At 35.7% G+C, this 24,255-nt stretch overlaps 1 protein-coding gene across 1 annotated transcript in view; it reads right to left on the reverse strand.

The window, feature by feature from the left end:
- Tbc1d22 (TBC1 domain family member 22) overlaps positions 1-24,255 on the reverse strand; it is a 239,663-nt gene that overhangs the window by 37,887 nt on the left and 177,521 nt on the right. Inside the window, exons 10-11 of the mRNA XM_090415889.1 lie at positions 22,031-22,213; positions 3,828-3,955 (exon numbers count right to left, since the gene is read on the reverse strand). Coding sequence (XP_090272015.1) covers positions 3,828-3,955; positions 22,031-22,213 — 311 coding nt within the window. The remainder of the gene's footprint in view (positions 1-3,827; positions 3,956-22,030; positions 22,214-24,255) is intronic.

The raw sequence follows: 24,255 nt of genomic DNA on the forward strand, positions 1-24,255 counted from the left end.
AGATGGGAACAAGAGTACTCTCCCTCCATTCCTCAGGTATATTTTCCTGTTGGCAAACTTTCATGAACAGGTCCCAACAGCAGGTCAATTCCCTCTTCCCCCAGTGCCTTCCATGCCTCCACTGGAATTCTGTCGGGGCCCACCGCTTTTCCATTCCTCATCCTCTTCATGGCCTCCGTCACTTCCATTCTACTGATGTTCTGCACCATCCTCTCAGAAGGCTGCCCATGTCCTCTGTGAGTCCTTGCATTTTCCTCATTCAAAAGTCCCTCAAAGTATATTTTCCATCTGTTTCTTATGTCCACATCCCTCCATAATACTCTTCCTTCAGCATCTTTGATCTGCCTCACATGTAAGATGTCCTTAGCTGCTTTATTTCTACATTTCGCTAGTTGGTAAATTTTTCTCCGTCCTTCCTTTGTTTCTAATTGATCATACAGATCTTCAACTCCCTATCCACCAAAACTCCCAAATCCCTGGCCTCGCCAATCTCCTGGAGTACGGTTCCACCAATGTGATATACTGCTGCTAATCTTTTCACCCCAAAATGCATAACCTTACACTTTGGCACATTAAATTGACATCCATTCTCCTTAGCCCAGTCCTCCAAACTATCCAAATCATCTGGAAAAATTTTGACTTCCTATGCACTCACTATTGTTCTACCCAACTTTGCATCATCAGCAAACAAATGAACACTTCCTCTCAGATCCTTTCCTATATCGTTAATGAACAAACTGAAAAGTAGTGGTCCAAGAACAGAACCCTGCAGCACACCACTAGTCACAGGCCGTCTTTTGGACTCTACTCCTGAATAAACCACTCTCTGATATCTCTCCATCAACCACCCTCCTTTCCATCTCACCAACCCTATATCCATCCCCATATGCTGCAGTTTGCTGATTAGAATTCCATGTCATATCCTGTCAAAGGCCTTAGCAAGGTCCAGTAGAATCACTGTAAACCCATTACCCTTATCCAGTTCAGTCGTCACTGTGTTATAAAATGTGAACAAGTTACTGAGGCATGATCTACCCTTCACAAAACCATGCTGTCCCCCATAGAGTATCCCATTTTCATCTATCCAATCCTGTATTTTTCACTTGACTATTTTCTCCAAGACTTTGACAACGATTCCCGATATGCTGATCGGTCGGTAATTTACAACAGCAGTCTTGGAACCTCCTTTATGTAGTGGAACTATTTTCTCCTCTTTCCCATACATAGGCTGAGAAGAAAAAAAAAAATTCATGCCCATTCTTTATGTTCTTCAGACAAAATTTTACAGAGGGAATATAACATTAATTAATGAAATTAATTTCACCTTTTTATCTAATGGTTTTAAGAATTCTTTCATCAATAAAAGCTTTTAATTATGGAATCTTTCGCTCTTGCAATACAGAAGAAATAACTCACATTCCTATCCCTTATGTGCATGGCATTACTGAACCAACAGCAAAAATTTTAAATCCACTGAATATTTTTGTCGTCTTTCAGCCCATCTGAAAAATCCTCCATCTTTCTTGCTTCTCCTAAGGACGAGCTTTCAATTTTCAGTTATCCAAGCATTTACAGATTACTTGCTCTTGAGGGTGATCTCATTTTGGACAAACAGGAAGATCTGCTTTTATTCATCTAAAAGAACACAACTCTTATATTAAATACCATAGCCCGAACAGTCTAGACTTGCAGAGCATGCTATAGACACTAAACAGAGTTCACTAGAACAAGAGAAGAGTCCTTCATAAAAGTCATTTCCTCATAAAACATCTTTATTAAGAAATGTGAAACTTTACTTCGTTGTCTTATCTTAAACAGATATAAAAATAATATCCCACAAAAATAATTATAAGCCTTTACATTTTGAATGAATCCTGTTGATACTCTTAAATTTGTGTTTTGTTGCTTTTTTGTTTTTGCTTATTACTATATACTTGGTTTTAGTTGTATTTAATATTAAGCTATAATTCTGACTTTCTTTGGTTAGTATTTCAACCATATTTTGGAACTATTTTTGATTTCACTATGAACACCAAATCATCAGAAAATCTAATATTGTTAATTCTAATGCCATTTATTTTTATTCCCATTTCAATTTCTTCAAATTCTTTTATCATTTCACTTTATATATTGAAAAGTATACAGAATATTATACATCCTTGTCTCATTCCTCTTCTGATATCTACGGTTTCATTATTAATTTTATTTATAACTTGTGTCTTCTGATTCCAGTATAATTCTATTATTCTGAGGTCTTTTGTCAATTTGAATGTTTTTTAATATTTCTATTAACTTTTCATTGCTGTCAAAATGTTTTTTAAAGTCTGTAATAAAGCATAGATATATATTATTATTTATTTATTTTGATCTTTCAATAACAGTTTTTAATTCATATGCATCAATTGTTCTTTTTCCTGGCATGAATCCTTTTTTGTTGTTCACTTATATGGCATTTAATTCTAGAAAACATTCCACTGTTTATTATTTTCAATAATATTCTTGAAGCAAGAGATATGATACTAATTCTCAAATCTTTACATTTTGCTGCATTATTCTTTTTTGGTATCAGAATGCAAATAGATTTTATGAAGTCTTCTGGGAGTATGCTTTATCATATACATTTTGTATTATTTCTATTAAAAAATATGTTCCTTCCCACCCCCCCATCTCTTTTATACTTCATCACATCTCATCATTTTGCCATTAGGTAGTCCTTTTTACTGCACTTACTATTTCTTCTTTAAGTACATCTGGATTATTTGAATGAACACTGATTATAGGTTTGCCAAACTGTGGTCATTATACAGTTGTTAAGCATGCCTTCCATCTAGGAAATATTAAAAGGCTTAAAAAAGTACTAACTTTATTTTGTCTAGGTATATATTTATATGATTATTATTATAATTTTTTTATAAATAATTCTGTGATAATGCCTATACTTCGGGTGAAAATTCTCTGTCAATAAAGTTTTTTACGTGAGTTTTCCTCCATTTTTATAATTCTTTTAATTTTTAACAACTTACATATAAATTATGCATTGCTCTGTATAACGTTCCATTTACCCCATATAATTGTAGTGTTTTGAAAAGTTTTTCTCTAGGCACCTTGTTGTATCCCAGATCTACAATACATAAGTACTTGTTATTATATTATTTAGCAGAATCTTACCTGTTTTAATCTTCATCTCATTAACAACATGACAAATACTTTAATTTTTTTTTTTTTGCCAGTTCTGTTTCTTTTTCATGATATCTCTTAAGCTGATGTTACCCATCATCATTTCTATTGACTGAAGCTAACATTTTATTGTTTCTCCACAGTTACTTGACTAAAATAACAGGGCCTTGTGTAACAGGCAATACCCAAGTTGGCATGCCATGTCAATGTTATACCATAATTTTTTTTTAAATTTATTTATTTAAGCCAATACAAAATATAGTTTGGTTGGTTAAGTCCTTAACTGGCAGTCCATCATCAGTCATTATCCAGGCGTATATCTATTACCAGAGCTCAGCAGAAGATAGTGAAGATTAGGTAAGGGAAACAAGCTCTGGTCAGTTTTCTGCATTCCTTAATGCAAACCAACAATGAAATAATGAAAACAAACCAGTTATCTAGTTTTGACCCTTGATCAATGCCCGCTTAGTAATATAAGGTTATCCTCAAGGGAAGGAAGAAACATTTAATGAACATTCTAATTAGAAAATATCACTGTAGCACAATAAATAAGACCATGTGAAGTCAGTGAATATCAACTAGGAGAACAATCCTTAATTCTCCTGCACATACAGCTGAAACAAGATTGTTAAACTTGTCAAGGAACTCACCAAATAAGTGTCCCAAAGACGAATAGTACAACGTAATGGTATTTCTCTCATCAAGAGGTTATTCATCCAGCGAAATGAAAATTGAAGGTATTCAACAGAGTGCTTTTGTAGATGTTCATGAAGAGGCCCTAAACAGAAGAAATAAGGAGATTTCTGTAACTAATTCATAACAACATAAAAATTTATATACACACTATTTAGGTATATCTTGCAAATAAGAGAAACAGAACTTGGGATATTTCACCTTTCCAAAATATTACATTATTAAAAAAATAATGTTTATACAAAAACATTTAGTCCATATCAGAAGCTAATAAAAAAAAATAAAAATAAAAAACTACTGTAAGTGTTTAAAAACTTTAATTTTGATATGAGATTGACATGACAAACCTTATTGTGTATTTATTTATTTATTTATTTATTTGTATACATTGCTGGTAGCCTTTTAATTTCCTTAATTTAAAAAATTCTGACAGTATTTTAAAGAAGACAAAGTTCTTCTTAACATATAACAATCAGTATATGTAGTTTTCACTGTCCTCTTCCAAATATGTGACATGATACTATTCCATTCACATAGCAAAAAAAAAAAAAAAAAAGAAGAAGAAGAGTGAGTACTGTATGCCCAGCAGCAAATTTGCTTCAGGAGTTTCTTAAAAAAATCATGCTAAATTACTGACATTAAATTACATGCTGCTTTATAAGAAAAAAAAAAAGCCTGAATCACAGGAGTATTATGATTCAAATTAACAGGGCTTGATAAGTTTGATATTTCAGATAATGAAACACTGATACCATGACGCATATAACTGAACAATAAATACTTCAGGTAGACCTGATTTACAGCCCAATGTTTTATAAAAATGTATAGTTGTGAAAAATATATTAAAAAATTCATATAGAAAATGGCTATACAGAAAAGCATTTATTTGTATATTAATTTATTGTACCAATGCTAGGAAAGAAACAAAACAGCAAAGTTAAAAATAAGACAAGGTATCCAAGAAAAAACTTCTACATTCAGTCATTAACACTTATTAACTGCATAACATCCAATATTTCTTAACTCCAAAAATAGCCAGTAAGCATCAATTCCTGAATTTACCTTCAAGAGATTATATGACAGTACTACAAATTAGGTTTGCATTCTTAATAACTTTCTATCAACAATTTTCCTCCAAATGAATGTTATTTTTCAGATCTCCAGTGCTATCAGATCTTATTCAGTCTTCTAGAGCACTTCTAACTATATCAATCAATCTAGATTTTGGATTTCCTCTGGATTATTTTTTTTCCTACTATCCTTGGATCAAACACTTGTTTCACCACACTTACTCTCTTTTCTCTCATTCTGCTTAAGCAAACATCCATCTTAGATTAGCTCTACCTATGCATTCTTGAATGCTAATGATGTTGAGTTCGTTTATCCAAAAACTATATATAATTTATTAAACTGCTTATTTTGCAGGTTAATGGTCTACTCCTTGAATAGCAAGTTTACAAAAAATACACTTAAAAAATTTTCAATACGAGTATTATCACATCATTTAAAATGTAAATTGCAAATGGTCTCCAACATAAAAATTAGATAATGTAAACTGTTTAAATAAAAAGTATAATCAAGTTCTTCCTTGGATCATGAGGTGACAAAGGATTTTGAGCTGACAGACTGATGGGAGCATTGAGACAGATGAGCTGGATGTACTCAGTAATTTGAAAAATATCAATGTGAATACAGTAGTGGGCCTAGAAGGTATATCAGTTCATGTGCTACAAGAAAACGTGCAAGTGAAATGGCAGTGTCTCTAACGAAGCTGTTTAATCTAAGTCTCAGCTCTTGCAATGTTCCAAGGAAGTGGAAAGAGATAAGACAGTTTCATTACATAAGTACTCCAAGACAGAAGTAGCAAATTACAGACCAATTGCCGTATGTTTCTATTGATAACGCGGGTTATCTATACAAAAAAGAAGAGTCTAAATTAGTTAAAAATGAATATTTTTAACGAATTTAGTATTGTTTATTGTTAACATAATGTTTAATATTTATTTAACATTACACTATTCAAATCCAAAAAATTCTTCATCAGACTCAATATTGAAAGAATCAAATGCATTAAAAATTTCGTTTGGTATTTCTTCAGCTTCATAATCATTGTCACCAGACACCACTGCATTCCCTTGTGCTTTAATAAAACCATGTCTAACACAGTTTTCGCTTACAGCAGCCCAACTCTCTACAATCCATGTAACTATATCTTTATATGACGTTCTTTTCATCTGCTCTGTTTTGTTATATTCATGATGCCATTCATCATCCTGTCTTTGCAATTAGCCCGCAAATTGTCTTTGAATGGTTTATTTACTGCAAGATTTGTTAAACTGCCTGGAATGACGGCCAATTTGGAATACTTACTTACAATTGTGAGTAAAATACTTTATGAAATATTTTAAAACAGAATGTACGGAATAATCGACCACTGCTACTAGCAATGCACATGCTTTTAAAGAATTCCTCCGTCCTCTGTCTGTACTTCCTAACTCTACCACTAGTTGGCGCATGTGCGTTATCTATACATCAAGAGGAGCGATGAAAATGTTGGGGGTGCACTTTATACATTAGGTGCTCATTATCTATCAAAAAATATGGTAATGTCTCTGGAGTGGTGGTGGTTAAAGTATCGGAAAAGTTGGTTAAAAGTAAAATTCAGGAATGAGTGGATAGGAATGATACTCTATAGGGGCAGCATGATTTTGTAAAAGACAGGTCCTGCCTCAGTGATTAATTTGCATTTTATAATAAGGTGACATCATAATTGGATAAAGGAAATGGCTACACAATAATACTGCTAGTTTTGCAAAGGCATTTGACAGAATACTACATAGAAAACTATTACACAAGCTGGAGCAAATGGAAATGGATATGAGGTTGGTGGCATGGATAGGGAGTGGCTGATAGACATCAGAGGGTGGTGCATGATGGAGTGGAATCAAGGCAAATCTTTAATTTGTACATTAATGACACAGCAGAAGATTTGAAAGGGAATATTTGATTGTTTTATCAATGATGCAAAACTAGGGAGGGCAATAGTTAATAAAGGTGATGTAGATATCCTACAGGAGATTTAAATAAATTGGAAGTGCGAGCAAAGGATAATGGTCAATTCAATGTTGTAAAATGTCAAGTAATGCACTTGATGGTACTAGTTTACAGGAAACCGATGAGACTAGGAATCTGGGGGGGGGGGGGATAGAGATTTGAAATCAGAGGACATATTTCAAAAGTTAACATAACAAACAGCTCAGAGGATTACTTGGATGCTGAAGAACACACTGACTAGTAAAAATAGGATATCCGCAACCTTCCAAACCATATCTCCAACAATATCAGACTGGATGTAGCCAGTATTCTTACAAAAGCAAGACCACCAAAAACCAACCTATCCAAAGGAGAATATAAAGCTCTACAAGAAATTTAGAAAAACAAAGAAATAGTAATCACCAAAGTGGATAAGGGAAATGCCACTGTGGTTCTCAACCAAACTGACTATACAGGTAAGCTTAATGCTTTATTGTACAGTCAGTTTGGTTGAGAATATGATCCCACCAGCTCCCAAATTAGAACACTCCAAAGGCTCCTTAAGAAGGTCACTTCTTGGCCTGTGGAAGTTACTAACAAACTAAAACCTTTTAACTCTAGACCCCCTCCCCCCGAATATATGGACGTCTAAAAATACATAAACAAAAATGTGCCATTACACCCCATAGTGAATGGCATTGATTCCCCCCCACATACAAATTAGTCAAACATTTAGCGAAGCTGCTCACACACTATACTGACAACACACCATCACACATAAAAAACTCAGCCCACTTCAAAGCCAGTATAGAAAACCTCTCACTCCAACACACTGATGTAATGGTCAGTTTTGACGTGCCCTCCCTATTCACAAATGTCCCACTCAAGGAAACCTTAGAGCTCATCCAAGCCAAATTTCCTCCCGATATCTCAGCCATATTTCAGTTCACAATGAACTTGGGCTATTTCGTTTGGCAAGGAAAATTCTACAAACAAATAGAGTGGACAGCCATGGGTTCACCACTCTCTCCACCCCCTGGCCAACTTCTTTATGGAGACTTTTGACGGGAAAGCCTTAAACTCATCCCCACAAAAACCCACTGTTTGGCTACACTACGTTGATGATGTGTTCACTATTTGGTCATATGGCTCAGATACATTCTACTCCTTAACACACTTAAACAACAAACACCCCAGAATCCAGTTCACCTTGGAAAAAGAAGAAAACAACAGTCTCCCTTTCCTAGACACTCTAATCACTCACCAGCCTGATGGATCCTTGGCTTTCTCGGTTTACAGAAAACCTACCCATACAGGCAGATACATTCACCAGCAATCCCACCCCTCACAACAATATGGAGTTATAAAAACCCTATATAACAGGGCAAAATTAATCTGTTCAGATGACAATGCCCTAAACACTGAACTAAACCACATCCTTAACACATTCTTAGTCAATGGCTACAACCCCCAAAAAATATTAAAACCGATTACCCCCCCCCCTCATAACAAAGATTATACTAAATCCATCACCATTCCTTATATCCGGGGCACCTCTGAAAAGTTAACCAAAATCTTAAAAAAATATGACCTGACTTCTTGTTACAAACCATAAGAAATTGGCATCTCTTATCTGCTCCACCAAAGACCAGCCACTTCCCCTAGACCTACCTGGAGTATACCAGGTCCCTTGCAGCTGTAAACTGTCCTACTTTAGCCAAACAGGCAGGACAGCAAATGTCAGGATATCGGAACACAAAGACTACATCCGGTTTCACCAATACAGCCACTCTTGGCTTGCAGACCATGCTCTGGATACCTGCCACAGAATATGCTGGAAGAAAGCCACATTACTACACTGCAGCAAATTTAAATAAGAAAGATTGTTCATGGAATCAGCCTCAGCTCTAAAAAACTTTCCAAACCTCAACAAATTTGGGTGCATGAGACTGTCCCAAATTTGGGAAGCTTGCATCATGAGAACTTCAGCCAAACAGCCAAGACAACCCAATATAGCCCACTTGGGGGCACCTTTAGGACTCTAAGAACAACACTAGTTCTCTCTCTTCTGCCTCATTTGCTGTTTGTAGTACCTGCATGCATGTGTCATAATTTTATGTTCCCACGAAAATGGAAATGTGACATCGCCAAAATATAGGAAATATTTATTAAAGTTTCTTTTAATTAATATTCTAGTATATGTTGTAATTTCCTGAAATAATTTAATAGTCATGTGTCACCAATGTATAAGTCTATCTACAAGAAGTAAAGATAGGGAGGTTATTATTCCTCTTTATAAGGCTATGATTCGCAATATGTGACTACTGTGCACCAATTTGATCACCTTCATTTCTTTGGGATTGGGAGGTGGTGGAGAGGATTGAGAAACAAGTGACCAAGCTGGTGACAGGTCTGTGGAATGTTCCCTATGAGGAAAGATTGAGGGTGTGTGGGTTGCACAGTTTAGCTGACAGGCAGAAGAGGGGATATGATAGAAACGTATAAGTTATTAAATGAATTCTATAAGATTGACATAAAAGAAAATTTTAAATACATGGATAGTAGGAGGAAAACAAGGGGTCACACTTGGAAGTTGTCTAAGAGTATGGATGGTAAGGGTGTGCAGGCTAGCTAGGTTCATTACATTGCTAGAGGAGGTTGTGAGTGCCCTGACAACCACCTCTAGCAATCCTCTAGCTAGAGGTGGTTGTGAGTGCCCTGACAGTAAATAGGCATTGTGTAAAGGGATAGAGTAGGTCTACTGCAATAAGTCTTGACTCCATGGAGTAAAATAATAATAAAAGTTATCAATGAGATCTATCTTGTTTCTTTTTTTGTGTGTGTGTGCGCGCGCGCTATGTTCCCATACCCTGTCATTCATTTAAAGGAGATTCTATGTAAATAGCAAGCTATGGTGAAAATCATTAGCCTATTACCAAGCCTTTCTGTTCATATATTTAACTGTCATATAACAGCAGAGGCGTAGTTAGGGAAGGACAGAGGGGTCAGTCTGCCCCGGGCGGCACTTTGAACCTTTTTGAACTTTTGCAGTTAATTCTAAAATACAGTCTCGAGAACTTATTTCCAAATATTGTAATACTACTGCAAATTTTCCTGACAATTGCTGTAAGTGTTGCTAGTTGTGAGAGGAGTTTTTCTAAAAAAATAGATTACGAATTATCTACATTATTATGAAATAAACTTCGCCAATGTCATCGACGATTTTGCTAACAGAAAAGCAAGAAAAATAACATTTTAGAATGTTGAAATTAAAGTTTTTCTTCAAAAATAAACAGTGTTTTAATTTATTTTCCTATAAGTCGTTTTGACTTTTTGTAGTATTTTTGGTGTGTATTGAGAGGGGCAGCAAACTCAGGGACCACCCCAGGCAGCAAAAGCTCTAGCTACACCACTGTATAACAGTGATGGAGATCTATTGGCACCTGGTGAGAAAGCTTGTGTATTAATAAAATGGTTTTCATCTCTAGATACATTTGTGAATACACTGATTACATCCAAACAAACAAACAGATAATGTGGAATCGAGAATCATGTCTGATTTTTAAAATAAAATCTCTGGAATTTCTGATATGCGTGTCCATCTTTTCACTGTGTAAAGTATTGTGATAAACTGTATATCAGGGAACATTATCTTCCACAGTGGAGTGATATGTAATTGTCCATTGATCATTAGATAACCAAATGTTTTGAAGTGGACCTATAATTTCTTTGAACAAACTGCAGAGGTCCTTGATAAGATTGTTGGTTTTGCTGTATATGTGGACCTTACTGGTCAAGTAATATAACTTAGCATATTATTATAATTTAACATATTAAATTATTATTTAGAAGACTATTATAGTTCCCTTACCTTTGACATGACTGGATGTTGCTATTCCAACAGCTAAGATAAGTATTTTTTGGAAACATAAGTATTGTGGAAGTCCGTGCGGTTAGCCTAGTGGCTATGTGCTTCGCAACCATATGCCTGGGGAAGGAGTGTCCTAGGTTCGATTCCCGTCGGTGACGTGAGGAGCTGAAGGATCTTCCTCAGCCATAGCCAAGTTAGCCAGTCTTGGGCGTGGACAGCAGGGTTTTTTCCCCAGTTTATTCTGGGGTTTTTCATCCCGCAAAGCAGGCAAACTGGCCTTGAGAACTCAACACTACAGGCCATAGGATACACCGGGGCATAAGGCTAACCACCTTATCCTGTAAACGGAGTGAGGTCCGATGATCAATGGACCCTCGACACCGCAAGGTAAAAGAGGGTATAAGGAAGATGAGATGAGAATGAGAAGTATTGTGGATATTATTTCTGGGAAAACTCCCACGTTACTCCTCTTAACAAACTATTATATTTACGGCTATTTTGCCTGCTTCTGTTTAGGAGTACCCCGGTTTAAATGTCATTGGCATTTTTTACTCACGGATTCTTAGGGCATTGCAGATGTATATTTACCAATAAATATATGTAGAATAAAGGAAGAGAAAATTACACATACCTTTTTCTGGGTGTTGTGGCTTTTCTTCTTTCTGCGATGTGCAAGCTACTGTGTGTGTGGGGGGGAGGCAATGTGGGAGAATTAAAATAGAAAATGGAAAAAATCCAGGTTTTTTGTATAATATGTATATATACATATATATTATATTATTAGGGATGGGCGGAGCATTTTTTTATATAGGGTGGGAAAGGATGAAAGGGGTTGAAAATAGCAACTGATTTTTTGAGGGGGGGGAAGGGGGTTGACATGGTGCAGTCCGTTTCGACTATGCTTGGTCGTTGTCTGAACTCTCAATGTTTCGACTGCATTGCAGTCGGGGTGCTCCGTCTCATGGAGCACCACGGTACTCGTCATGTACCAATTCGTTTACACCTCTTTCTGAGGAATGGTTCGCCTCGACCCCATCCCGTGCATCCGCACGGGAATCAGCTTCGACTTCTTTGCAGAAGTTGAAGCAGATTTATTTGCATAGAAATCTTGGCATTCGGTCACAGAGGCAGCAAACTCATTAAGTGTTGTAGATCAACAGACCATACCTGGGAAACGTTACGGAGAGGCTGGAGGAAACCACATGCCGACGTGACCGTGACAACACCACAACGCACAATTATCGGCATTCTCTTACTACTACTATTATTCATTGTAATTCATATTATTATTCCTTCGCTTTTCTCTTTCACTATTTATTGGGCGGGATTCTACTACTCTTTGGTGGCTCACCTTATGGCTCATCACCACCTTCGCTTGCTGTGTGCGTGCTCCTGTCGTAGGTCGCTCCATCGACGAGACAAAAGTCTTTAGTCTTCTCCTCCATCCTGCAAGAGGAGAGGTCCTCTTGCAGGATGGAGATAAGTATTGTGTTTGTTGGTCTCACAGCAGATAATGAAAATCACAGATTTAAATGATGACAGTAAAGAGATAAGAAAATCAAAAAATACAAATGAAGAAAAAATTATTATCGATATTAAAACAATGAAATGCAACCTACTCTCATTATAGCAAGCAACCAAAACTCCTAATCCCATATACTCTAATACTATTCTAAAGGAAATTCATTAAAGCAGATTCTCTACTATAACTAGCTATTCCTGTGATCACTGAGTTACTAGAGTCAACTGGACACGCATCAGGAGATTCACGTATTTCTACCTGGATTTATATTATTATTCAATTCAAATGTGAACTACTTAGGAGGCTACGTGAAAAAATGGGTGGAGTGATCAAATAAGTCTATAAATTTCATTAAAAAATAAGGCAAATCATTAGATGGATTGTCAATGCTCAGTGTTTGCAACCTCTCAATGTCTAGAATGTCAATGACAGTCCATCTATGACTTTTTTTCTTTAAACCAAGATACTAATGCACTAAAGATTACAACCTGTTGTAGACAGGAGTCATAAAAGCTCCAGGAATACTTACTGCTGAAATGTATTCCTGGAGTGTTGCTTTCAGGTTTGGTAAATCCAAGCTTTTTCTGTGGAAAAATGATTTTTTTTTTGTTCCAGAAATTTTGGAATAATGTCATTATCTCTGCAGCATATTAGAAATATTAATCAGTTAAAGAATACCTTTTGTTTGGTGTGCATACTCTAATTTTTGCATTATTATCAAATCATTATGGACTTACCATGAATACATAACATCTGTAAGCCTTTATTTTCTACTTCAGAAATGTCCATAAACCATATAAATTTACTAAATCTACTAGTTAACTACATTCATTAATCTATGTCTTTAGGATTAAGTTTACAAAAAATGTGCTTGAAAATCTGTAGTAAACATATTAAAGTGGTTTAAAAAGCACAACAAATCAGGCTTAGTTTTCTATATAATGCAGAAGAAATTATTGACAGCAAATCGAAGTAACTTACATGGAAGTTCAAAGAAGCAATGGAAATTATTTGTTTACCCACTAAGCACAACATGAACTAACACTTAATACTCCACCACATATGGTTCATTCTGATAGCATGGACAGAATAGGAAAGGTATTAAATTCACCAGATCACAATTCAGCACATCAAACTCTTTTTAAGTGTATTTTTTGTAAACCTAATCCTGAAGAAGCACACCAAAAGTAGACCTGAAGAAGCAGAATCTGAAACTACCATATTTAATAAACTTACATCGTCCATATAGACATGCAAAGTATTTTTGAAACATGGAAAATAACCACTGATTATAGATAATATATTTCTTTTCCAAAATTCAGAAGAAAATTACTGAAAGTTTTAGTATCGCTTCATGTCATTTGATGCAAGCCTATTTGATAGCACCCTGCACATGCCCCAACATTATTTCAGTTCAATGCACATATGTAACAGTGAATCAAAACAAAAAATGCTGTACAACTGTCACAGTAATCCTTAGCTGTAAGTCCACCACTTGCTCGCTGCGCACTGGTACGTCTGTTGATGGTATACTCATGATAGACCCCTTGATATGGTTGCTCTTGAGAATCAAGAGCAACCATATCAAGGGGACACAGACATATACAGCACATACACATTGCATTGGTGCTTCCCAACATTGTTGGGAAGCACCAATGCAATTAAAATGCAATTAAAATTAACATGCAATTAAAACAATATCAATTATTAATGTCATTCTTATAATTATTTCTGATATTCAGTGGCAAAAATAGCAAGAAAATATTCTTGTGCCCATTCTTTTGAAAAAATAAAGAAAGAAAGAACACTGTAAATAACATTTCATTTTGAAACAGTTATCTATCTATCCTTTCTCATCCATCTAGGACGAGTTGAGTTCCTGGTAAGGGCTGGCATGGTAGGAAGTCAACTGAATAAATTTATATAGAATAAGAGAGAAATTAGTCAAAACACTAAATTAGCTGTATACAAGACAGTGTTCAAACTAATTTTAATTTATGGATCTGAGAGCTGGGTTAAAAATAAAACACTTGACCAAAGACTAGAGACCACAGACATGAGAGCCCTGAGAAAGATTAGGGGCATGAACAGATGGCATCAATGGCAATACCATTAAATATGAGTGATATTAGTAAAGAACTTAACATTGTTAGCATCCAAGAATTTGTTAGCAGAACTAATCTCAGTTGGTATGGTCACTTAAACAAAATGGGAAAGGAAAGATTAGCAAAACAAGTGTTCTCTGCCAGGTTAGCAGGAATAAGACCCAAAGGAAGAACAAGACATAGGTGAATTGATACAGTAAAAATTGCCTTCGAAGATAGAAATATAGTGTAATATCATCTGCATAAGATCTGACAATGTTGAAGTCTTGGCAGGTAACAGATTGATTTTGAGGAAAACCGTTGATAGGAAGTTAGTAATGATGTAAGTTTTTCATGTAGCACTATCATATCTTGTACACCCCTTGAAGGTACATATCTGGAGTTTGATGATGATCATCATATGGAGAAAATACAAGAAATTGAGTAAAGCTATATACAGACAGAGAGTTCAGTTAACTAGTCAATGGCATTGTCTGGAAGTAAATGCAAATTTCTGAAGCCTCCAGGAAAAGTCTATGGACAGTCATCAATGATATGATGCATAGTCTGCACAACACAACACATGCAAAAAGGTGACTGTGAAAATCCCCACAGATGTAGTAAGTGGGCACAATGGCCTTGTCCAGTCCTAAATCTGTTTAGCAAATCCCAGAAGTGTCGAGGTAGATTGAATCCTGGCAGTTCGATGGTTTGATATGTGATAAAGGACTTGTCTATAGTTTGCAGTTCATTCCAGTCTTCTCCACCATCTGGTAATTCGACAAGCCATATGAAAGATCTGAAGACAAGGTGGTGCACTGAAAGTGAAGAGATATCTTGATGAACAGGAAGATAAATTATTTCGGATTTTCTTTATTTCTTTGATGATAGCTTCTTTTCTCGGGCATGGAGGAGTGATGTGGGAAAGAACATGTAACCATGAGAGAGGATTAGATCGTAAGGTACCAGAGATGGTTCTCATTGTTATGTTAAGCTCTGTGTCTACAAGAGTCGTGGTGCATTTTGCTCCAAACTGGCAAACAGTACTCTGCAACAGGAAAGACTAGAAGCCAGAGCTGCTGTTATGAGAGTCAAGACATTACAACCCCCCCCCCTCCCCAAGTTATGCCTGTCAACTTGTTTATGATGTTGTTCCTGGCAGATATCTTTAACTTAGTTTCTTTTTCCAAATGTTTTTGATAAGCTAGACTATAGTCAAATGTGATTCTAAGGTAACAAAGTTTACTTTCATGGATTAGAGTCCTGTTGCAGAAGTTTAGTTTTCTATGAGCCTTGTGGTTATTTAGGTGGAAAGCAGAAACAACAGTTTTACTGGCATTAGGAGATAGTCCCCAGCGTTCAAAGTAATTGTGTAGTGAGCTCAGATCTTTGCTGAGTGTTTCCTCAAGACCTGCCAAGGATTGGATGGTGATTGCTATCCATAAGCATAGATAAACTTTCAACTAGCTTAGAAAGGTATTGCTTGTGTACAGGTTGAATAAAGATAGGGTAAGGATCAAATCTTGTGGCAATCCATCCTGTAAGATAAATGTTCTGCTTTTTAGTGAATTCAGATGAACCTTTATTTTTAGAGAGCATTTGTTCTAGTAATTTTAAACCTTTCTTCCATATGGTGTCATAAGCTGCTGTTAGGTCTATGAAGGCAGTACCTGTTTTTAAACCCTTTGGTATTTGCAGGTTGAAAGTGTAACACATATGTATTGCACTTTTTTTTTTTAATTCAAATTCTTCTTCCTTTCCAAGATAATTGTATCAAATAATGTATAGTTTTTGATAAATGAAGCTGTGATTATTATAAATTAAGGAATTATTTTGACATAAATACTGTATCAGCCTGTAAAAAGAAATGTCAGTATTTTGTATGTTTGTTTAGAATGTCTGCTAATCAAACAATTGAAAATGAAACAAGATATTGCTGATGTATTCTGCATTACTGCCTGAGGATCTTTAATAAGACTTCTGAGGAACTGTTTTCATTCTCAATAAAGGTGAGAGTAATATAAAGTTTTACCTTTTTCCCCAAGCTGAGAGGATTATTATCTAGTATTTCTAAGGTACAGCTGATTTCAGAAATGCAGCAGTAGTAAAAGTAGTCATATTTGAAAGTTTTTAAAGGGTAAAAAACAAAATAAAAACTAACACTGATTTTTTTTTTTTCGTGGCATAATATAAACAAATTTTTATATAGTGAAAATATTACATGAAGATAAACTTCTTAATTGGAAAGCAGTTTCAAGTAGAGTTATGTGAGCAAACTTCAAAATGGGGAAATGGACAATGAAACTTATTTGTGCCTATGGTCGCATAGAAGGTTCTTCTCAGAAAGAAGTGGAGGAGTTTTTTTTTTGAATCATTAGAACAGGCAGCTGATATAAAGAAAATGGAAAAAGTGGTCCTTGTCAGAGATCTAAACAGCAGAGTAGGAAATGAATCCCTAGGCATATAGGAACATTTTGGGCAAATTTGGAGAAAAGGGCAAAACTAATAATAATGGTAGGTATTTGCTAGACTTCTGCTCAAGACATGGACTAGTCATCAATAACACCAAGTTTCAACATAAAGATGTGCACAAGTTCACATGGAGAGAAGATATGAAATAAGAAAAGCCTCAGTGACTAAGTCATTATTGATATTGATATCATAAAGCTAGTTCAGGATACAACATGTACAGAGGATTCGAAACTGTGACCATTACTAGTACTTAGCAGGATAAAAATGGATATCACATTGAAAAGAACAGTATGTAAAAAAAGTTTTAAAGAGAATTAAAGTCGAGCAGCTTTTACAGGTAAATTGTAGACTCAACTATGCAAACATTATTGAATAAAATTCGCAGCAGTTTGAGAAGGAGAACCAAACCCTGGAGTCTCAGTGGCAAACTCTGAAGAAGACATTAATTGATTCAGCAAGAGAGGTATGCAGTGAAGTAGTATGAAATGATAGAAAAATAAGAACCCCATGGACACCAGTAAACAGTCCAGAAAAACAAGAAAGCATACCAACCATTACTAGGAAATAAATCAGCAGATGTCCTAAAAGAATACAGAAAAATGTAAGTGAGCTAAGCTATATATAAAAGTACCTAAACAAAAGGAAGGTGGTAAAATTTTCTGGATATTATTGAAGAAGCTTAGAAATGGAGGAAAGATTACTGAAAAAGGAATGAAAGATGATAAAGGTGGCATGAAAACTGAAGATAAGAATATCCTAGATGTCTGGAGTAATTACTTTGAAAGACTGTTAAACAAACCAAGCAGTGACAGAACTATACAAGAAAATTTTCATCAATACTTGAGGTAGAAAAAGCTGTCAACGTAGAAAGGCAACTGCAGTAGATGATATTTGATCAGAAATGCTTAAGTATGGATGTATAAAATTTTGCAGTAGCTACACTACATAATTCAGCAGAGGAATTTCTCTACTGAATGTTCCAGGTAAGATTTATGCAAGCATACTTGAAAAGAGGTTGAGAAAGATTGTGGAAGAGAAACTTGAAGGACAAGCAGTGTTCAGGCCAAATAGAGATCAAGATCAGATTTTCACTTTAAGACAAATAGTTAAGAAATCATATGAATATGACAAGGATCTATGCTTAAGTTTTGTAGATCTGGAAAAGGCATACAACCAGGTGCCCAGAGAAAAGCTTTTTGAAATATTACAATTATATGGGTTGAATGGAACTTTATACAGAGCAATCCATAGTCTATATTTAAGCTGTCAATCAGCAGTTAGAATTGAAGGAAATATAGAAGATGGTTTGATGTAAAATCAGAGGTAAGACAAATATGTACATTATCTCCACTCTTATTCATCATCTATATGGATCACATTATGAAAGAAAGTGGTATTAGGCCTGTTGTTAGAATTGGAGATGTCAACCATAGCTCTTTGCTTTATACAGATGATGTACTCCTAAACACATCTAGTACATATCTTCAAGATTCTCTAAATTAAATAACAGCTGTAACAAATTTGGCATGAAAAGCATCAATAAAAAGACCAAAACTATGAAAATAAGTAGGAGCATAGAAAACTTCAGCTGTATTCTAAACAGCAATCCTATAAAACAAGTAAGATATTTCAGTTATTTAGGCAGAGATTTTAGTGAAGATGGTAGGTTAAATGTGGAAATAGATAACAGAATATGCAAAGCTTGCATGGTGGGTGGATAAATTTATAAAATTGTGTTTTGGAAATTAGTCAAAACACCAAACTATCATTATACAAGACCGTGTTGAAACCAGTTTTAAGTAATAATATAATAAGCAATAAAACAAATAAAATACAGGAAATTGCAGAGTTCCATTGCTGTGTGGAAAGAAAAGGACAAATATTTATGGAAAGATCATTCTGACACGGTGTACCATCATTGGAAAGATAACTTGAGAAATACTAATGACAGAGAGGCAAAAATAGTTAAATCACTGAGTGATCACTTTGTGTGTATCATCCAGGTGAAAATAAGTGACATTGATCAACATAAGAACAGAAGTAAATGAAGTTTAGTAAAGGATGCTTAGTATATTAAGAAATCTTGATGTGAACAGAGCCATGAGACTGGATATTGGTCTAAGGTTTATGGGAAAGTGCAAAGAAAGGCAGCGTCCCTAACTAACCTGTTTAATTTGTATCAGCGCTGGCAGATTGCCAAAGGAAGACAAGATAATTATTCCTAATATGCGAGTCTCCATAATTTTACGCTATATAATGAATGCTGATCACTGTGTAACATTAAAAGAAAGGTGAGATGCTGGTTGACAAATTTATCTTTTTCAGGAGCAGGGGGACTGGATATGGACTGATGTGACATAAGATAAGAGATAGACAAGTTCAGGAATGATGCTAGAATGGGGACTAGAAAAATTTCTGGTGGTATCTATAGTACTCAAGCTTTTCCTGATATAGGAGAAGATTATAAGAAACAATGGGTGTCAAGCAGCACTGGATCTAGTAGGAGTCTTTCTTTAGTTTTTGACATAAATGTGAAAAAGATGTATAATGCCAAGTCAGATTTTTCACTTGCACTGTTGCAGGAGAATCATCAGAAGCAGAGGAGATACAAGGATTGGCAGACATTATAACCAACAGGTGGGAATTGCCTGGTGCAAAACCACTGCCCTGCTTATTGGAGGCCTAAAGTTCCATGTTTCATCTCTAGAGTAGAATTTGTCCAAAAAAAAAAAAAAAAGCTAACGCCTTTTTTATTCCCGTAGAGTAGGCGAGGCCGTTCTTAGTCCTATCTAACTTTTGGAGACTGAATGGGCAGTTCAATCTCCACTGGTACCCAATCAGAGATAGCTGGCCCAAGGCTATCACTAATTAAGCGGCATGCAGTGAAGAGTGACGGCTAAACAAGTGCCGTCACCTCGTGGTCCCTAACCCTAACACTCGTATCTAATGTCTGAAATAATGTGGGTTCTACAGTCTATTTTCTTGAGTTTACGGGGTGAAAAATCTGAGTTTCCAGGAGAAAAAACCCACTTCCCCATGCTAGAGATCGACTAACTCGGGAACCGGTCGAAAAAAAAGCTTTAGAAAAATTTCCTCTAGTTGCCGACTAGACTCGAAATCAAGTTTTCCTTCATGCAGCCAAGCACCGTGGTGTGCAAATGCCACAACCACTGAACCACCCAGGTGTCTCGAGTAGGATTTATGGACTATGTAAAAAATAAAATAAAAAAATATAAAAAATTATTTAAAAAATAGAATACAAAATCTTTAGCACACTTACAGTTGGAAGTTTAGACTATAATAAATTTAGTTTAATCCTTTATACAAGTGCAAGCAAACAAAGTTTGCACCTGAAGTATCTTCAGGACTGAGGCAACTCGTAGTAAAGGTGGACCAAGCTCTCATCACTCCTTGTTACAGTATTTCCAATAATGCAAAGCACATCTCCTTGTGGACAAGTATAATGCTATGCATTAAGGGAAGGGCCACTATCCAGACCGGTTTCGACCTTTATTGAGGTCTCGTCAGTGGGAGCCAGATCCAAAAGTGGTGATACTAAGACAAAAGCAATGGAGAGGTCATATTTACTTATACGAGTTGCCAAAAGGTGTACCACTTTATTATTAAATTACACTGGATTTAGAGAAAGATGTTAGAAGTTTATTTTCCACTTGGTTAGACCATACTAAATTTAGTTTAATCCTACATGTCCGCAAGGAGATGTGCTTTGCATTATGGGAGATACTGAGACAAGGAGTGATGAGAGCTTGGTCCACCTTTACTACGAGTTGCTTCAGTCCTGAAGATACTTCAGGTGCAAACTTTGTTTGTTTACACTTGGATAAAGGATTAAACTAAATTTATTATCAGTGGATAATAAACTTCCAACATCTTTCTCTAAATCCAGAGTAATTTAATAATAAGGTGGTACACCTTTTGGCAACTCGTATAAGTAAATATGACCTCTCCATTGTTTCTGCCTTAGTATCAGCACTTTTGGGTCTGGCTCCCACTGACAAGACCTCAATAACGGTCGAAACTGGTCTGGGTAGTGGCCCTTCCCTTAATGCATAGCATTATACATGTCTGCAAGGAGATGTGCTTTGCATTATGGGAGATACTGAGACAAGGAGTGATGAGAGCTTGATCCATCTTTACTACAAGTTGCCTCAGTCCTGAAGATACTTCAGGTGCAAACTTTGTTTGCTTTCACTTGGATAAAGGATTAAACTAAATTTATTACACTTACAGTACTAACATACTATGGTCTTCAGCATTTCATCAGTATATGCAAAAAATGAATCTAGAGACTTCAACCAATTATGGTAAACTCATTTTTACTATGAAATGCCAACAATGCCAAGGCATTTTTGTAAAAAGGCTTGGCATAGTTGCATGAGAACTAAAGTTGGGTAATGTAGAGTTCAATACTGAATGAGGATGAAGGTGCTCAATGCCAGTAACAATAATTTCTGTAATGCTTCTGAGTATGTGTCAAGGCCTGGGACTTGGACCAGCAGAACCCTGCTTGTATGACCCAAGTGGTTCCTGAAATCTGTTGCTAAGCAAGCTATCATAAATTCAACCCTAATTTCTCATAGGCTCCATGTCACAAATTAGGATTACATTCTTGAAAAACCAATTTGAACTATAACACCATAATATAAACAGGAGGCAAACTACAATTTGCTCTGACTGCAGGCTGTATAATTCTCTCTGCACTTATGAAGTAATCTATGCTCAGCATATTTTTTTAAACTCAAATATGTATATGATGTTTTGTGATATAAAACTTAGTTATTAGATAAAAAATAAACAATGCTAATTCAGTTATTAGAAATCATTCATACCAGTTAAAATGTGTTTATTCTCAGTTGTATGCTATGCTCTCAGGCAGGTGACAACCCTTTGTTGGAGTATAATCATTCCAACTGCTTCATTTCTATGGCTCAGCATTTCAGTCGCACCAGAAAATTTTTTTTATCATGTTTGTAAAAGAGCTTGTAAAAGCAAAGTATCATTAAATATATATATATATATATATATATATATATATATATTTCTTAAATGTTCATTATTTTAGAAATCAAATACAAATTCATGACTATTTTCAACAATCAGAAAATAAATCAAAATCAGAAAAAGAGAGAAAATGATTAACAAACATTAATTACTAACCATTTATCCTTTGAATTAGTTCTTTTAAGGTATTCACTTTACTCTGTATTCCAGGCTGTGCAAAAGTGTAATTATCTTGAATACCATCTAATAATTTGGACATGCACCAGAAGCTATCAGCTTCCACTTCTTGCAATGCATCTTTTGGCAACCTAGACACATCATATACTTCCACATCTTCATCTAAAATATGTCATGAATAAAATGATGAATAATTTTGATCATAAAACAACGTTAAAAAAATGAAATGCATCATTATACTATTTCTCAACATGGATATTATTTTATAGGCTTCTTCAAAGGAAATAGGGTGATGTGTTTAAGTTTACTTTAGTATGTTTAATTTTGGCAGAATGATGACCACACATACATATAGAGGCATAATACAACTAATTCCTAATAGAGCAAAGTATTCAGAAATTGGGAGGGGGGGGGATGGAAGCAGGGCAGAGGATCATTATAGTGGACTTTTGCTATAATGAGTAAGTGAATGAATGATCAAAGCACTTACATTACGACTTATAGTTTGATCACAGATGAGAGAACCCTCAACACTTCTGCGCATGGCAGAAGAAGGCAAATCCATTCTAATAATAGGGTAATTAATCTGTTTAATTACGTGTCAGAAAATTAGCTTTTCTTTTAAGAACATTCTAGTTTTTAAAGTGGTAACTATTTTGCTTGTATAACAGGTGGAAAATTTTACATATAGAGCACGTGATTTTGCGTGTTGGTGACAAATTTGTACATTCCTTATTCTTTTCTCCCATTCAACATGAATTGACTCTTCTTGGCACTCGGCCAGTTACAGTTCTCTCAACTGTAGGCAGACTAAATGCAAGTAAAATTTTAAGCATTGAATATGTTAAGGAATAAAGTAAAATTCAACAAAACAACAGCAGAGACTGCCACAGTCTTTCTCACCAATGCTCTGATTCACAATAAAACTGATGAAAACAATGACGATTCTAAAGAACAAACCAAAAGGATTGTGTGACACCTTTCTATCTAAAAATGGTTTGCCTCTGCCTAAACTTATGGTCACCACTATAACGCTGATGATACAGTGGAACCTCGGTTGTCGAATGCCTCTCATCTCGAACAAATCGTTCCTGAACATATTTTCCAAACCAAAAACGCACCGGTTTCCGAACAGGCAAACCAGCAACCATGTGATCCCTAGGCTGAGATATACGGCGGTAGAGCATCACTTACGCAGCAGTCTCCTCTCAATCTTCACCTGCTCAAATTTTTAGTGCCTTTTCTTGATTTTCTTTGTATTTTGCTGTTTTTTTTTATAAATTATTATTAAATAAGTCACCATGGGACCAAAGAAGGACGGTGATAGCAGCAAAGCGAAAGAAAAGTTGTTAGAACCACGATAGAGGTGAAACGAAAAATCTTATCCAAACATGAAAATGACGCTTGTGTCTCGGATGTTCGTGTCTCGATGCAGTTCGGTATGGCGATATCAATGATCTGTACAATATTCAAAAATAAAAAGGAAATCGAGGGAGGCTGATGTTGCAAAAGGAGTAAAAGTTCTTACTAAACAAAGATCTCAGACGATTGAAGAAGTGGAGAAATTGTTGCTGATTTGGATAAACGAGAAACAGTTAGCTTCAGTAACGAAGCAATTTTTTTATTCAGTGGATCCATGAAGCCTTTGCCCCAAATGTGAGAAAATACCTTCAAGATAAAAATTTTCCATTAAAATGCCTTCTTCTGATGAACAATGCTGCTGCTCACCCTCCAGGCTTGGAGGACGAGTTGGTGGAGGAGTTTGATTTTATCACAGTGAAGTTCCTATCCCCTAACACGACTCCTCTAATCCAGCCCATAGACCATCAGGTCATTTCTAACTTTAAGAAACTCTACACCAAAGCACTGTTTCAAAGGTGTTTTGAAGTGACCTCTGACACAGAATTAACACTCAGAGAATTCTGGTAAAATCACTTCAATATCCTCTTGCTTAATATTCTTGACAAAGCCTGGGCCTGGATGCAAGTGACTTACAGGACCATAAACTCGGCCTGGAGGAAATTGTGGCCAGACTGTGTAGCAGACAGAGACATTCAGGGCTTTGAGGCTGAGTATGTTGCCACTGTCAATGATGTTGTGTCTCTGGGCAAAAGCATAGGCTTGGAAGTTGGCAATGCTGATGTGGAAGACCACAGGAATGAACTCGTCATGGAAGAACTGGAACACCTTCAGAAGGAGCAGCA

This window comes from Typopeltis vanoorti, chromosome 3 (genome assembly GCF_054136105.1).
Source record: "Typopeltis vanoorti isolate ZY-2024b chromosome 3, IOZ_Tvanoo_1.0, whole genome shotgun sequence".
Taxonomy (NCBI): domain Eukaryota; kingdom Metazoa; phylum Arthropoda; class Arachnida; order Uropygi; family Thelyphonidae; genus Typopeltis; species Typopeltis vanoorti.